The sequence below is a fragment of the Heptranchias perlo genome, chromosome 35, assembly GCF_035084215.1.
Source record: "Heptranchias perlo isolate sHepPer1 chromosome 35, sHepPer1.hap1, whole genome shotgun sequence".
NCBI classification, from domain to species: Eukaryota; Metazoa; Chordata; class Chondrichthyes; order Hexanchiformes; family Hexanchidae; genus Heptranchias; species Heptranchias perlo.
This window is the reverse complement of record NC_090359.1, coordinates 24982263-25000831: the sequence shown is the minus strand read 5'-3', so window position 1 is coordinate 25000831 and position 18569 is coordinate 24982263. Positions and strand designations below refer to the sequence as shown.

The 18569-nt window shown below is 46.0% G+C and overlaps 1 protein-coding gene across 2 annotated transcripts in view; it reads left to right on the top strand.

Moving 5' to 3' along the window:
• The first annotated feature begins 243 nt into the window (after positions 1–243).
• Positions 244–18569, top strand: part of LOC137302482 (integumentary mucin A.1-like) — an 82970-nt gene continuing 64644 nt past the window's right edge. The window contains exons 1-3 of one of the 2 annotated variants that reach the window (XM_067972173.1): positions 244–473; positions 7459–7600; positions 10280–10362. In XM_067972173.1, the coding sequence (XP_067828274.1) occupies positions 404–473; positions 7459–7600; positions 10280–10362 (295 nt within the window). In that variant the 5' untranslated portion in view covers positions 244–403. The remainder of the gene's footprint in view (positions 474–7458; positions 7601–10279; positions 10363–18569) is intronic. The other variant, XM_067972174.1, reaches the window with a different exon arrangement.

Here is an 18569-nt window from a genome sequence, read left to right as displayed (position 1 = left end):
CCTGTGCACTCAGCCGTTTCTTGATATCACGTGGGGTGAATCGAATTGGCTGAAGACTGGCTTCTGTGATGGTGGGGATATCGGGAGGAGGCCGAGATGGATCTGTAAATCTCATCGATTCTCTGTGCCGGAGAAACACTGCCTTCAGAATCCTCACAGTGGCACTGTAGTGCTTGACAAAAATCAGGAGGGAACATATGATTTTTGCAACTCCCGCCTACACACGGCCAACTCACGTGGAAATCCCCAGCAGTCAAGCCACAAGGAACTCTTTTTGAAGTGTCGTATTAGTTGAAAGAATTTACAGACTTTTACTTGTTGTTGAGAGAGGACAGAGCTGGTTCTCTCAGCTGCTGCAATACATATACGTAGCTCTTGAGTTCAATTCGCAAAACAGAAGGACATGCAGCTTCAGATTGCCATCTCGAGGATGATGGCGTCGGTTACCTTGGCGATGCTGCTGCCAGTGACAGGTAGGTTTCAGTCTAATTATAATTCAGCGGGTGTTTATTGTATTCGTTTTATTTTTTTCTCCGTTTTCACCAACCATGAGGTGTCTACAGTGCTGTAGCCCCGTCTCCAACCCGGCCTCCCTTCGATGGAGCACCACACTGGCGGTACCAGATTTGCCCAGATGCCTCTTGTGGGGGTTTTGTGGGCACCACCAGCCGGTCCTCATGTGGGAATTTGCGCACCAATGCCGAGAGTTTCGGATGCAGGATAGAATAGGGAAGTCCAAGGTTCTCCTGATATTGGTCAGGAGATGAACCCAGTCTGAATTTGGTCCTCCGCAGTCTAGGGACACCAAGGCCAAATGTAGCCTGACCGTATAGTTGTATGTATCGTCTGTACTCTTGCAATGTGTTACTCTGTGGTAAAGCTGCACCACAAACATGGAGGGACAGTCTCTCCGAGAACTTTCTCTTTTCTCTTTACAGGGAAATAATGGGCTCAGTTTTAAACTTAAATTGCGGGTGCGTTGGGGGCCGGGACGGGGGGGGCTGCGAACATTGCAGAAATGCAGAGGGGGTTCAGAAGCCGGCTGCAACCTGCCGACTTCCGAGTTTGCCACAGACGCCCCTGTGTGCGGGCGGGCGTCCCGAGTGCAGAAGTCCCACCGGCAGTTAAAGCCAGATGATAGTTAAAGAACCAAACGTATCTCATTGAGGCACTTTACCTGTGATATATTAGGTAGTTAGAATGATTTTTAACTTATCTGGGCGGCTTTCCCACGGCTTCTGATACACGCCTGGTGAAACCAGGGTGAAGGGTCGGATCAGGGAGAAAGAAACAAAATAAATTAAATAACAAACCATTGCATAAAGTTAAAACATTAAATTAACTTACCTTCCCACCCTGCTCCGATGTCTGGTGCCTCCCTCTCCGATCGTCCTCTCTTCCCCCCACCCCGATCTCCCCCTCTTCCCCTCCGATGCCCCCTTCTTCCTCCCCCCGATGTCCCCCCAATCTCCCCCTCTTCCCCTCCGATGCCCCCTTCTTTCCCCCTGATGTCCCCCAATCTCCCCCTCTTCCCCCCGCGATGTCCCCCTCTTCCCCCGATGTCCCCCAAATCGCCCCCTCTTCTCCCCCGATGTCCCCCTCTTTACCCCCCCGATCTCCCCCTCTTCCCCCCCCCGATGTCCCCCCAATCTCCCCCTCTTCTCCCCCGATGTCCCCCTCTTCACCCCCCCGATCTCCCCCTCTTCCCCCCCCCGATGTCCCCCCAATCTCCCCCTCTTCACCCCCGATGTCCCCCTCTTCCACCCCGATTTCCCCCCATGATCTCCCCCATTCCCCCGATATCCTCTCGATCTCCCTCTCCTCATCCCCCCCGATCTTCCCCTCTCCCCTCCTGATCTCCCTCTCTTCACCCCCTTTTTATGCTCTCACCCACTCTCTCTCTTTCTTCTCCCTTTGCCTTTTTTGTTCTCATTCTTTCTCTCCTTTCTGTTGCCCTCTCTCTTCCTCAGAGTAATTAATCTCCTCCCACAGCCCATGTACTCTCTCCCCTATCATGGACTCTCCCCACCCATTTAATCTCCTCCCACAGTCCATATACTCTCTACCCTATCATGGACTCTATCCACCCATTTAATCTCCTCCCACAGTCCATATACTCTCTCCCCTATCATGGACTCTCCCCACCTATTTAATCTCCTTCCACAGTCCATATACTCTCTCCCTTATCATGGACCATCATGGACGATGGAAATAAAAACCGAGGGCAATGTAAAACAGGTTGCCGATTTGCTATCACCCATTTTACACAACCGTACAAAGTCAGAAGACGTCCAGTCATATTATTATTTCCTTTGTGGTGGACAATGGGGGATATTTTCAACAAAAAATTCCCTCTGGAGCCCGTCCAAATTTAGGATCATGTTTTCACCAAAGACTACTCTCAAACTGAGCTCATTTCCTTCTCTCTCTCTCCTCCAAAATAAACAGAGCCACATCCTCATATTTGAAAAAGGATTATAGCTGATTTAAAATGGTGCCAGTTTCACTGTTTGATGTTAGCTGTTTTCGAACATTTATTTATATCCACACGTTAATGGTTTGAATTCAGAAACTCAACTCAAATTGGCCATGACGATAGGCGATACCAAATTGGGAGAAGCAGTGGGAAATAAATTAGACAGAATATGTAAGTCCGCAGATGAAATATAACAGAGACAAGTTAGAGTACTGCACACAGCAGGGAGAAATGGGTACACTATGAATGGTGTTGAATTAGCTAACAATAGAATCCCACAGCATAGAAGGAGGCCATTCGGCCCATCATCCTGTCCCGGCTCTTTGAAAGTGCTATCCAATTAGTCCTGCTTTTTCCCCGTTGCCCTGAATTTTTTTTCCTTTTCAAGTATTTTTCCAATTCCCTTTTGAAAGTTACTATTGAATCTGCTTCCACCGCCCTTTCAGGCAGCGCGTTCCAGATCATCACAACTCGCTGCGTAAAAAATAATTCTCCTCACCTTCCCTCTGGTTCTTTTGCCAATTATCTTCAATCTGTGTCCTCTGGTTACCGACCCTCCTGCCAGTGGAAACAGTTTCTCCTTATTTACTCTATCAAAACCCTTCATGATTTTGAACACCTCAATTAAATCTCCCCTTGACCTTCTCTGCTCTAAGGAGAACAATCCCAGCTTCTCCAGTCTCTCCGCATCACTGAAGTCCCTCGTCCCCTGGTACCATTCTGTCAAATCTAAGGATGAAATTGAAAGAGATCTAGGGGGTTTAGTAGGACTTGGCACTCAATATGCCCAATCATTGCAGTGCAGCAATCAACAAAGTAAATAAAATGAGGAGTGATTGAAACAAAACAGTAGAGGACTCAGAGGTGAGACCAAGATGAAACTCTACAGTGCTCAGTTCTGACAGCATGTTGCGTCCAGATCCAAGTTCCATTCACAGTGACGTTCGAGGAGACACTCAAGTCTTGAAGGTACTTCGGAGAAGAGGCTTGAGACTGACCCCTAGCATTGGAGGGGCTGAGTTATGATGGGTGAAAATTGGGGCTTTTCAACCTGCAAAGGAGGCGGCTGAGAGCCGGTTGTGACAAAAACCGAAGCATCTTTGTCTAAGATTTAGAACGGGGTTTGCTTCTTTAATCTTGTTGTGGGTGCCGAAGGGTTAAAAACCAGCTTCGCTCGGAAATCACGTCCCAACATCACTTGATACAGGTTCATACGGACATTGACGGGCACGAAAGGACCAGCTTGTCCATCAAGCCTGCCCCACACCATGACGGCCAGAGCATCATGACTAGACACATCCCACCCTCCCTCGCACTCCCTCCTCCCCACGTACCCCCCTCCACCCCCGCCACGGCCATATAATCTCCCAGGAGAGGCAAAATACCAGAGAAAAAACCCAGGGCTAATAAGTGACAAAATACTCTGGAAAGTTCCTCTCCGACCCCCCACCTGCAACCCCCCAAGCGATGGAAAAAATTTGCTTCAGCAGCAATTAGTCTGAGACAGATGTTGAAGAGAGAGGCCAAGCCGCTCAATTCAACTACAAACATCCTTTGGGAGTCATTTGTTTGATTTGCAGCTTCTAAAAAAAAAATTGAACTGACGTTATTAAAATTAGCATGGTTGCAGTCCCCATTTTGAAGGCTTTTATCAATCTGTCTCTTTTTAATCAGTGTGTCTGTCTGTAGCCATTGACAGTCAGACCAGGTAGCTTCTGTAAATGTTGAGATTAAGGGAACAAAAAGGCTACAGAAGTACATTACTTATATTGTAGTTTGGCAGCAGTTGGCAACTAATTATTATCTTCCACTTACAAGGAAACAAGCTGAACGATCACTGTAAAAATATATGCAGCACGACTGCTGTTATTTATTTATTATTGTACTGTTTAAAAGTATATAATTGAGTCAGACCGACTGACAAAAGCGTCAGATTTATATCACACTAAATTTTAACTTCCTGCTGGTGTCCAGTTAACCGTAAGCTTGTCCTCCACCGCTGCCCTCACTTGGAGATTTCAGCGGCAGGCTAAATGTTGGCTTTTTATGTTTTTATCTTTTAAAAAAGAGGTGGCTCTGATTTCCTCTTTCCATTGTATTGCTCTGCTGGCAGTGAGCTGCTAGTCCCTGCTATGCACAATATAGCCAGAATTAAACACTTCCGATTACAACACTGTTCTCCCTCAAAAAGCGACTGTATATTACAGCTGTTCTGTCGCTTGGGGTAAGCTCGATCGGCAGCCCATTCACCCTCTCCCTTCACCACCGGCACACCGTGGCTGCAGTGTGTACCATCCACAGGATGCACTGCAGCAACTCGCCAAGGCTTCTTCGACAGCACCTCCCAAACCCGCGGCCTCTACCACCTAGAAGGACAAGAGCAGCAGGTACATGGGAACAACACCACCTGCACGTTCCCCTCCAAGTCACACACCATCCTGAACTGGGCATATATCGGCCGTTCCTTCATCGTCGCTGGGTCGAAATTCTGGAAACTCCCTCCCTAACAGCACTGTGGGAGAACCTTCACCACACGGACTGCAGCGGTTCAAGAAGGCGGCTCACCACCACCTTCTCAAAGGGCAACCAGTGATGGGTTTGTTCCTCTGAGTGGTGTGGGGTTACATTATGTGCTGAGCACTGACCGCAGTTAAAATGAAGCTAGCTGCGTTGAAGGCAGTTTCCTCATCTGTCCTCATTTCTACTCGTTAAGTTCCTCCTCTTTATCTGTTTTTATCCTTTCAAATTTCTCGATTACCTGCTCCTTTACAGTGAGATTGGCTGCATACTCTTCTTTTGCAAAGGCAGATGCAAAATGCTCAGTCCGTAAATCAGTGATGCCTTCGGCCTCCACAAGAAGGTCTCCTCTTTGGTCTCTGACTGGGCTCACCCTTCTTTTTACTGGTTAAATGGTCATAAAAGACTTTAGTGCTCCCTTTTATGTAACCCGCCAATGTATTCTTACTCACTGAATAAACTCACTGAACTGGACTGGCACATTGATGCATTACAGGCTCTGGTGCCTTGCCAAATTCTTGCATTATTTGAGTTTGAAAATCCCTGAGGGTCACTACAAATCATTTCACTGCCACTCCAGCCAATCTGCGTGCAGCTGCTTCGATTCCAGCCTAACAGGGAAAGTCAATGAAATGGGATCATCGGATCGTTGTGCCTCCTGGCTTTGCCTGTGGTTTTTGGGAATATTCTACCCAGGTACACCGACATGCTCCGGGGGTGGCTTGCTCGTTAGTTTTGTCGGATACTTTTAACTGGTTCACCACCAAGGACATTCGGCCCTTCTACTGGGCAGGGGTTTGGTTACAGTGGCTCTCGTTTATATAAAGTTAGTGGTCGGTATCTTAGGAATTGTTTGGGGCCTTTTGATGATTGACAGTTAAAGGGGCCAGTGTCTTTGATTTGTGAGGGATATTACTGTTATAGAATGACATGCATTCCATTCAAGATCAGGAAAGCAGGGGTTAGATACAGAGCTCCCTCTACACTGTCCCATCAAACACTCCCAGGGCAGGTACAGCACGGGTTAGATACAGAGTAAAGCTCCCTCTACACTGTCCCATCAAACACTCCCAGGGCAGGTACAGCACGGGTTAGATACAGAGCAAAGCTCCCTCTACACTGTCCCATCAAACACTCCCAGGGCAGGTACAGCACGGGTTAGATACAGAGCAAAACTCCCTCTACACTGTCCCCTCAAACACTCCCAGGGCAGGTACAGCACGGGTTAGATACAGAGTAAAGCTCCCTCTACACTGTCCCATCAAACACTCCCAGGGCAGGTACAGCACGGGTTAGATACAGAGCAAAGCTCCCTCTACACTGTCCCATCAAACACTCCCAGGGCAGGTACAGCACGGGTTAGATACAGAGCAAAGCTCCCTCTACACTGTCCCATCAAACACTCCCAGGGCAGGTACAGCACGGGTTAGATACAGAGCAAAGCTCCCTCTACACTGTCCCCTCAAACACTCCCAGGGCAGGTACAGCACGGGTTAGATACAGAGTAAAGCTCCCTCTACACTGTCCCATCAAACACTCCCAGGGCAGGTACAGGGTTAGATACAGAGTAAAGCTCCCTCTACACTGTCCCATCAAACACTCCCAGGGCAGGTACAGCACGGGTTAGATACAGAGCAAAGCTCCCTCTACACTGTCCCATCAAACACTCCCAGGGCAGGTACAGCACGGGTTGGATACAGAGCAAAGCTCCCTCTACACTGTCCCCTCAAACACTCCCAGGGCAGGTACAGCACGGGTTAGATACAGAGTAAAGCTCCCCCTACACTGTCCCATCAAACACTCCCAGGGCAGGTACAGGGTTAGATACAGAGTAAAGCTCCCTCTACACTGTCCCATCAAACACTCCCAGGGGCAGGTACAGCACAGGGTTAGATACAGAGTAAAGCTCCCTCTACACTGTCCCATCAAACACTCCCAGGGCAGGTACAGCACGGGTTAGATACAGAGTAAAGCTCCCTCTACACTGTCCCATCAAACACTCCCAGGGCAGGTACAGCACGGGTTAGACACAGAGTAAAGCTCCCTCTACACTGTCCCATCAAACACTCCCAGAGCAGGTAAAATGTACAAACAGACCCCCACAAACAAGTCGAACACTCACGCCCTCTCCAACACACACACACAGACACACCCACCTATACACACGCCAACACACACACACACCAACACACACACCCCAACACACACACACACACACAGACACACCCACCTATACACACCCCAACACACACACACACACACACACACCTATACACACGCCAACACACACACACCCCAACACATACACACGCCAACACACACACACACCAACACACACACCCCAACACACACACACACACACACACACACTCTAAACCCACGTGTTAACAGGAAGTCTAGCTGTGAAAGAACGGTGTCTCCTCTTTGAGTGAAGTTCACCAGATTGGTTTTGTTTCCTCCCCAAGTCTTGGCGAATAAGTTGGAGAATCAGGGCCTGGCCTGCTGTCCGGGTTATGTGGGAAAAGACGTGAAGCCGGGATACTTCAACCAGTTCGAAAAAAGTTATCAAATGATTGGCGTCTGTGGCACCCACAACATGGCAGTCGTGTGAGTATGTGTCAGATCACTCCTGTCGTGTATGTGTCAGATCACTCCTGTCGTGTATGTGTCGGATCACTCCTGTCGTGTATGTGTCGGATCACTCCTGTCGTGTATGTGTCAGATCACTCCTGTTGTGTATGTGTTAGATCACTCCTGTCGTGTATGTGTCAGATCATTCCTGTCGTGTATGTGTCAGATCACTCCTGTCGTGTATGTGTCAGATCACTCCTGTCGTGTATGTGTCAGATCATTCCTGTCGTGTATGTGTCAGATCACTCCTGTCGTGTATGTGTCAGATCACTCCTGTCGTGTATGTGTCAGATCACTCCTGTCGTGTATGTGTCGGATCACTCCTGTCGTGTATGTGTCGGATCACTCCTGTCGTGTATGTGTCGGATCACTCCTGTCGTGTATGTGTCAGATCACTCCTGTCGTGTATGTGTCAGATCACTCCTGTCGTGTATGTGTCAGATCACTCCTGTCGTGTATGTGTCAGATCACTCCTGTCGTGTATGTGTCGGATCACTCCTGTTGTGTATGTGTCGGATCACTCCTGTCGTGTATGTGTCAGATCACTCCTGTCGTGTATGTGTCAGATCACTCCTGTCGTGTATGTGTTAGATCACTCCTGTCGTGTATGTGTCAGATCTCTCTTGTCGTGTATGTGTCGGATCACTCCTGTTGTGTATGTGTCAGATCACTCCTGTCGTGTATGTGTCGGATCACTCCTGTTGTGTATGTGTCGGATCACTCCTGTCGTGTATGTGTCAGATCACTCCTGTCGTGTATGTGTCGGATCACTCCTGTTGTGTATGTGTCAGATCACTCCTGTCGTGTATGTGTCAGATCACTCCTGTCGTGTATGTGTTAGATCACTCCTGTCGTGTATGTGTCAGATCTCTCTTGTCGTGTATGTGTCAGATCATTCCTGCCGTGTATGTGTCAGATCTCTCCTGTCGTGTATGTGTCAGATCACTCCTGTCGTGTATGTGTCAGATCACTCCTGTCGTGTATGTGTCAGATCACTCCTGTCGTGTATGTGTCGGATCACTCCTGTCGTGTATGTGTCAGATCACTCCTGTCGTGTATGTGTCGGATCACTCCTGTCGTGTATGTGTCAGATCACTCCTGTCGTGTATGTGTCAGATCTCTCCTGTCGTGTATGTGTCAGATCTCTCCTGCCGTGCTTTCTGATTACAATGTGTGCAATTCCGGCCTCTTGCGCATCCCCAATTTCCTTCGCTCCACCATTGGCGGCCGTGCCTTCAGCTGCCTGGGCCCCAAGCTCTGGAATTCCCTCCCTAAACCTCTCCCCCTCTCTCCCCTCCTTTAAGACGCCGCTTAAAACCGACCTCTTTGAGCAAACCTTTGCTCACCTGTCCTAATATCTCCTTATGTGGCTCGGCTGTCAATTTTTGTCCGATTAGGCTCTTGTGAAGCGCCTTGGGACGCCTTACTACGTTAAAGGCGCTACATAAATGCAAGTTGTTGATGCTGTTGATAACATAGGTTAATTGGATCGGTGATGGTTTGGATGGGTTACTTCAGAAGGCAAGAGCTCTCAGCAACAACCAGGCCATTCTTAACACCTCAGATAAAGTTCTCTCCCAGTACTTACCCCTCACACGTTCTGGCCAAACTTGTGCTTGAGTCCCTAGATTAGAAACTCTTTGATTTATCTACATTTCAAGCAACTGCGTCATTGGTATTACAGTGAAAATTAATGGGTTGTTCATACTGCCGCTCAGCGATGACTCCAGAGTTCAGTTCAGCATCACTGCCAGCAACAGTTTTATTTATAGAATCATAGAAGTTTACAACATGGAAACAGGCCCTTCGGCCCAACATGTCCATGTCGCCCAGTTTATACCACTAAGCCAGTCCCAATTGCCTGCACTTGGCCCATATCCCTCTATACCCATCTTACCCATGTAACTGTCCAAATGCCAGCAACAGTTTTATTTAACTGTCTTTATCAATTGTTGTTTTATTATTGTTATATCAGTCAATGCACTCGCTGTGAGATTGAACAAGTTCCAACTTTTTGTCAACATCAAACACTCCCAGGGCAGGTACAGCACGGTTAGATACAGAGTAAAGCTCCCTCTACACTGTCCCATCAAACACTCCCAGGGCAGGTACAGCATGGGTTAGATACAGAGTAAAGCTCCCTCTACACTGTCCCATCAAACACCCCCAGGGCAGGTACAGCACGGGTTCGATACAGAGTAAAGCTCCCTCTACATTGTCCCATCAAACACTCCCAGGGCAGGTACAGCACGGGTTAGACACAATATAAAGTTCCGTCCCCATTGTCCCATCAAAGAATCCCAGCAATTGCAAGGAATTGGTTGAATTTTAAGCATGCTGACTATGCTCTTGGGCCTCCCTTGGTGCTGATTTACGTCCAGTCCCTAATGAGTGTGCAACAGTAGCCCGACCGTGTCTCTTCCTTCAATGTTCTTAACTTCCCTCTGTCCCACCCTCATTGTTTTCATAGCTGGCCTCAATTCAGCCCCTCCTCTCAGCAATGCTGTTGTTAACGTGGATTGGGGGAATCAGAGAGGAGAATGTGGCTCTCTCCTACATCGTTCTGTACCATGCGGTCGACCCTCTGATTGAGCAATCCATTGTGACATCTGCACCGGCTTTAAAGCCCCCTGAAAGACTTGGTTTCCTTTACAGATTCAAACATCGTAAGATTGGGACACTGTGTGTGGATCCAAAGAAGGACTGGGCAAAGCTCCTGATGAAACGAATCAATAAAGGTAGCTACTGTCAATCCTACTCAATCCTTTCAGACTGTTGACCAGAAGGGAGAAATTATTGCTTTGCTTCTTCAATTCAAAGCGCAACATATATTAATTCTACTCTTTCCCAACTCAGAACAATTAGGCAGAGGATACAGTGATGGGGTATGCGTGCATGCTCGTTATTCGGAATTATCCCGGCATCCTATCTCTCCATCATTCCATCCTGTCTCTCCATCATTCTATCCTGTCTCTCCATCATTCTATCCTATCTCTCCATCATTCCATCCTGTCTCTCCATCATTCTATCCTGTCTCTCCATCATTCTATCCTATCTCTCCATCATTCCATCCTGTCTCTCCATCATTCTATCCTGTCTCTCCATCATTCCATCCTATCTCTCCATCATTCTATCCTGTCTCTCCATCATTCTATCCTATCTCTCCATCATTCTATCCTGTCTCTCCATCATTCTATCCTATCTCTCCATCATTCCATCCTGTCTCTCCATCATTCTATCCTGTCTCTCCATCATTCTATCCTATCTCTCCATCATTCCATCCTGTCTCTCCATCATTCTATCCTGTCTCTCCATCATTCCATCCTATCTCTCCATCATTCTATCCTGTCTCTCCATCATTCTATCCTGTCTCTCCATCATTCTATCCTATCTCTCCATCATTCTATCCTATCTCTCCATCATTCCATCCTGTCTCTCCATCATTCTATCCTATCTCTCCATCATTCCATCCTATCTCTCCATCATTCCATCCAATCTCTCCATCATTCTATCCTGTCTCTCCATCATTCTATCCTATCTCTCCATCATTCCATCCTGTCTCTCCATCATTCTATCCTGTCTCTCCATCATTCTATCCTGTCTCTCCATCATTCTATCCTATCTCTCCATCATTCTATCCTATCTCTCCATCATTCCATCCTGTCTCTCCATCATTCTATCCTGTCTCTCCATCATTCCATCCTATCTCTCCATCATTCCATCCTATCTCTCCATCATTCTATCCTGTCTCTCCATCATTCCATCCTGTCTCTCCATCATTCCATCCTGTCTCTCCATCATTCCATCCTGTCTCTCCATCATTCCATCCTGTCTCTCCATCATTCTATCCTGTCTCTCCATCATTCCATCCTGTCTCTCCATCATTCTATCCTGTCTCTCCATCATTCCATCCTGTCTCTCCATCATTCTATCCTGTCTCTCCATCATTCTATCCTGTCTCTCCATCATTCTATCCTATCTCTCCATCATTCTATCCTATCTCTCCATCATTCCATCCTATCTCTCCATCATTCTATCCTGTCTCTCCATCATTCTATCCTATCTCTCCATCATTCTATCCTGTCTCTCGATCATTCCATCCTGTCTCTCCATCATTCCATCCAATCTCTCCATCATTCCATCCTATCTCTCCATCATTCTATCCTATCTCTCCATCATTCCATCCTATCTCTCCATCATTCCATCCAATCTCTCCATCATTCCATCCTATCTCTCCATCATTCTATCCTATCTCTCCATCATTCCATCCTATCTCTCCATCATTCTATCCAATCTCTCCATCATTCTATCCTATCTCTCCATCATTCCATCCTGTCTCTCCATCATTCCATCCAATCTCTCCATCATTCCATCCTGTCTCTCCATCATTCTATCCTATTTCTCCATCATTCTATCCTGTCTCTCCATCATTCTATCCTGTCTCTCCATCATTCCATCCAATCTCTCCATCATTCCATCCTGTCTCTCCATCATTCTATCCTATTTCTCCATCATTCTATCCTGTCTCTCCATCATTCCATCCTGTCTCTCCATCATTCTATCCTATTTCTCCATCATTCTATCCTGTCTCTCCATCATTCCATCCTGTCTCTCCATCATTCCATCCAATCTCTCCATCATTCCATCCTGTCTCTCCATCATTCTATCCTATTTCTCCATCATTCTATCCTGTCTCTCCATCATTCCATCCTGTCTCTCCATCATTCCATCCTATCTCTCCATCATTCTATCCTATCTCTCCATCATTCCATCCTATCTCTCCATCATTCCATCCTATCTCTCCATCATTCTATCCAATCTCTCCATCATTCTATCCTATCTCTCCATCATTCCATCCTGTCTCTCCATCATTCCATCCAATCTCTCCATCATTCCATCCTGTCTCTCCATCATTCTATCCTATTTCTCCATCATTCTATCCTGTCTCTCCATCATTCTATCCTGTCTCTCCATCATTCTATCCTATCTCTCCATCATTCCATCCTATCTCTCCATCATTCTATCCTATCTCTCCATCATTCCATCCTGTCTCTCCATCATTCTATCCTGTCTCTCCATCATTCCATCCTATCTCTCCATCATTCTATCCTATCTCTCCATCATTCTATCCTATCTCTCCATCATTCCATCCTGTCTCTCCATCATTCTATCCTGTCTCTCCATCATTCCATCCTGTCTCTCATCATTCTATCCTGTCTCTCCATCATTCCATCCTGTCTCTCCATCATTCCATCCTGTCTCTCCATCATTCCATCCTGTCTCTCCATCATTCCATCCTGTCTCTCCATCATTCTATCCTGTCTCTCCATCATTCCATCCTGTCTCTCCATCATTCTATCCTGTCTCTCCATCATTCTATCCTGTCTCTCCATCATTCTATCCTATCTCTCCATCATTCTATCCTGTCTCTCGATCATTCCATCCTGTCTCTCCATCATTATATCCTATCTCTCCATCATTCTATCCTGTCTCTCCATCATTCTATCCTGTCTCTCCATCATTCTATCCTGTCTCTCCATCATTCTATCCTATCTCTCCATCATTCCATCCTATCTCTCCATCATTCTATCCTATCTCTCCATCATTCTATCCTGTCTCTCCATCATTCTATCCTATCTCTCCATCATTCCATCCTGTCTCTCCATCATTCTATCCTGTCTCTCCATCATTCTATCCTATCTCTCCATCATTCTATCCTGTCTCTCCATCATTCTATCCTATCTCTCCATCATTCCATCCTGTCTCTCCATCATTCTATCCTATCTCTCCATCATTCTATCCTGTCTCTCCATCATTCTATCCTGTCTCTCCATCATTCTATCCTGTCTCTCCATCATTCTATCCTGTCTCTCCATCATTCTATCCTATCTCTCCATCATTCCATCCTATCTCTCCATCATTCCATCCTGTCTCTCCATCATTCTATCCTGTCTCTCCATCATTCTATCCTGTCTCTCCATCATTCTATCCTATCTCTCCATCATTCCATCCTATCTCTCCATCATTCCATCCTATCTCTCCATCATTCCATCCTGTCTCTCCATCATTCTATCCTATCTCTCCATCATTCTATCCTGTCTCTCCATCATTCTATCCTGTCTCTCCATCATTCTATCCTGTCTCTCCATCATTCTATCCTGTCTCTCCATCATTCTATCCTGTCTCTCCATCATTCTATCCTATCTCTCCATCATTCCATCCTATCTCTCCATCATTCCATCCTGTCTCTCCATCATTCTATCCTGTCTCTCCATCATTCTATCCTGTCTCTCCATCATTCTATCCTATCTCTCCATCATTCCATCCTATCTCTCCATCATTCCATCCTATCTCTCCATCATTCCATCCTGTCTCTCCATCATTCTATCCTATCTCTCCATCATTCTATCCTGTCTCTCCATCATTCTATCCTGTCTCTCCATCATTCTATCCTGTCTCTCCATCATTCTATCCTGTCTCTCCATCATTCTATCCTGTCTCTCCATCATTCTATCCTGTCTCTCCATCATTCTATCCTGTCTCTCCATCATTCTATCCTGTCTCTCCATCATTCTATCCTGTCTCTCCATCATTCTATCCTATCTCTCCATCATTCCATCCTATCTCTCCATCATTCCATCCTGTCTCTCCATCATTCTATCCTGTCTCTCCATCATTCTATCCTGTCTCTCCATCATTCTATCCTATCTCTCCATCATTCCATCCTATCTCTCCATCATTCCATCCTATCTCTCCATCATTCCATCCTGTCTCTCCATCATTCTATCCTATCTCTCCATCATTCTATCCTGTCTCTCCATCATTCTATCCTGTCTCTCCATCATTCTATCCTGTCTCTCCATCATTCTATCCTGTCTCTCCATCATTCTATCCTGTCTCTCCATCATTCTATCCAGTCTCTCCATCATTCTATCCTGTCTCTCCATCATTCCATCCTATCTCTCCATCATTCTATCCTATCTCTCCATCATTCTATCCTGTCTCTCCATCATTCTATCCTATCTCTCCATCATTCCATCCTGTCTCTCCATCATTCTATCCTGTCTCTCCATCATTCTATCCTATCTCTCCATCATTCTATCCTGTCTCTCCATCATTCTATCCTATCTCTCCATCATTCCATCCTGTCTCTCCATCATTCTATCCTATCTCTCCATCATTCTATCCTGTCTCTCCATCATTCTATCCTGTCTCTCCATCATTCTATCCTGTCTCTCCATCATTCTATCCTGTCTCTCCATCATTCTATCCTATCTCTCCATCATTCCATCCTGTCTCTCCATCATTCTATCCTGTCTCTCCATCATTCTATCCTATCTCTCCATCATTCCATCCTGTCTCTCCATCATTCTATCCTGTCTCTCCATCATTCCATCCTATCTCTCCATCATTCCATCCTATCTCTCCATCATTCTATCCTGTCTCTCCATCATTCTATCCTGTCTCTCCATCATTCTATCCTGTCTCTCCATCATTCCATCCTGTCTCTCCATCATTCCATCCTGTCTCTCCATCATTCCATCCTATCTCTCCATCATTCTATCCTGTCTCTCCATCATTCTATCCTATCTCTCCATCATTCCATCCTGTCTCTCCATCATTCTATCCTGTCTCTCCATCATTCTATCCTATCTCTCCATCATTCCATCCTGTCTCTCCATCATTCTATCCTGTCTCTCCATCATTCCATCCTATCTCTCCATCATTCTATCCTGTCTCTCCATCATTCTATCCTATCTCTCCATCATTCCATCCTGTCTCTCCATCATTCTATCCTGTCTCTCCATCATTCTATCCTATCTCTCCATCATTCCATCCTGTCTCTCCATCATTCTATCCTGTCTCTCCATCATTCCATCCTATCTCTCCATCATTCTATCCTATCTCTCCATCATTCTATCCTGTCTCTCCATCATTCCATCCTGTCTCTCCATCATTCCATCCTGTCTCTCCATCATTCCATCCTGTCTCTCCATCATTCCATCCTGTCTCTCCATCATTCTATCCTGTCTCTCCATCATTCCATCCTGTCTCTCCATCATTCTATCCTGTCTCTCCATCATTCCATCCTGTCTCTCCATCATTCTATCCTGTCTCTCCATCATTCTATCCTGTCTCTCCATCATTCTATCCTGTCTCTCCATCATTCTATCCTGTCTCTCCATCATTCCATCCTGTCTCTCCATCATTCTATCCTGTCTCTCCATCATTCCATCCTATCTCTCCATCATTCTATCCTGTCTCTCCATCATTCTATCCTATCTCTCCATCATTCCATCCTGTCTCTCCATCATTCCATCCTGTCTCTCCATCATTCTATCCTGTCTCTCCATCATTCCATCCTATCTCTCCATCATTCTATCCTATCTCTCCATCATTCTATCCTGTCTCTCCATCATTCTATCCTGTCTCTCCATCATTCCATCCTATCTCTCCATCATTCCATCCTATCTCTCCATCATTCTATCCTGTCTCTCCATCATTCTATCCTATCTCTCCATCATTCCATCCTGTCTCTCCATCATTCCATCCTGTCTCTCCATCATTCTATCCTGTCTCTCCATCATTCCATCCTATCTCTCCATCATTCCATCCTGTCTCTCCATCATTCCATCCTGTCTCTCCATCATTCTATCCTGTCTCTCCATCATTCCATCCTATCTCTCCATCATTCTATCCTATCTCTCCATCATTCTATCCTATCTCTCCATCATTCCATCCTGTCTCTCCATCATTCTATCCTGTCTCTCCATCATTCTATCCTGTCTCTCCATCATTCCATCCTGTCTCTCCATCATTCCATCCTGTCTCTCCATCATTCTATCCTGTCTCTCCATCATTCTATCCTATCTCTCCATCATTCCATCCTGTCTCTCCATCATTCTATCCTGTCTCTCCATCATTCTATCCTGTCTCTCCATCATTCCATCCTATCTCTCCATCATTCTATCCTGTCTCTCCATCATTCTATCCTATCTCTCCATCATTCCATCCTGTCTCTCCATCATTCTATCCTGTCTCTCCATCATTCCATCCTATCTCTCCATCATTCTATCCTGTCTCTCCATCATTCTATCCTGTCTCTCCATCATTCTATCCTGTCTCTCCATCATTCCATCCTGTCTCTCCATCATTCCATCCTGTCTCTCCATCATTCCATCCTATCTCTCCATCATTCTATCCTGTCTCTCCATCATTCTATCCTGTCTCTCCATCATTCTATCCTGTCTCTCCATCATTCCATCCTGTCTCTCCATCATTCCATCCTGTCTCTCCATCATTCCATCCTGTCTCTCCATCATTCCATCCTGTCTCTCCATCATTCTATCCTGTCTCTCCATCATTCCATCCTGTCTCTCGATCATTCCATCCTGTCTCTCCATCATTCCATCCTGTCTCTCCATCATTCCATCCTGTCTCTCCATCATTCTATCCTGTCTCTCCATCATTCCATCCTGTCTCTCGATCATTCCATCCTGTCTCTCCATCATTCTATCCAATCTCTCCATCATTCCATCCAATCTCTCCATCATTCCATCCTGTCTCTCCATCATTCCATCCAATCTCTCCATCATTCCATCCTATCTCTCCATCATTCTATCCTGTCTCTCCATCATTCTATCCTGTCTCTCCATCATTCTATCCTGTCTCTCCATCATTCCATCCTGTCTCTCCATCATTCCATCCTGTCTCTCCATCATTCTATCCTGTCTCTCCATCATTCCATCCTGTCTCTCCATCATTCCATCCTATCTCTCCATCATTCTATCCTGTCTCTCCATCATTCTATCCTGTCTCTCCATCATTCCATCCTGTCTCTCCATCATTCCATCCTATCTCTCCATCATTCTATCCTGTCTCTCCATCATTCTATCCTGTCTCTCCATCATTCCATCCTGTCTCTCCATCATTCCATCCTATCTCTCCATCATTCTATCCTGTCTCTCCATCATTCCATCCTGTCTCTCCATCATTCCATCCTATCTCTCCATCATTCTATCCTGTCTCTCCATCATTCCATCCTGTCTCTCCATCATTCCATCCTATCTCTCCATCATTCTATCCTGTCTCTCCATCATTCCATCCTGTCTCTCCATCATTCCATCCTGTCTCTCCATCATTCTATCCTGTCTCTCCATCATTCTATCCTGTCTCTCCATCATTCCATCCTGTCTCTCCATCATTCTATCCTGTCTCTCCATCATTCCATCCTGTCTCTCCATCATTCTATCCTGTCTCTCCATCATTCTATCCTGTCTCTCCATCATTCCATCCTGTCTCTCCATCATTCCATCCTGTCTCTCCATCATTCCATCCTGTCTCTCCATCATTCCATCCTGTCTCTCCATCATTCCATCCTGTCTCTCCATCATTCCATCCTGTCTCTCCATCATTCTATCCTGTCTCTCCATCATTCCATCCTATCTCTCCATCATTCCATCCTATCTCTCCATCATTCTATCCTGTCTCTCCATCATTCTATCCTATCTCTCCATCATTCTATCCTGTCTCTCCATCATTCTATCCTATCTCTCCATCATTCTATCCTGTCTCTCCATCATTCTATCCAATCTCTCCATCATTCTATCCTGTCTCTCCATCATTCTATCCTGTCTCTCCATCATTCTATCCTGTCTCTCCATCATTCTATCCTGTCTCTCCATCATTCTATCCTATCTCTCCATCATTCTATCCTGTCTCACCATCATTCTATCCTGTCTCTCCATCATTCTATCCTGTCTCTCCATCATTCTATCCTATCTCTCCATCATTCTATCCTGTCTCACCATCATTCTATCCTGTCTCTCCATCATTCCATCCTGTCTCTCCATCATTCTATCCTGTCTCACCATCATTCTATCCTATCTCTCCATCATTCTATCCTGTCTCTCCATCATTCTATCCTGTCTCTCCATCATTCTAT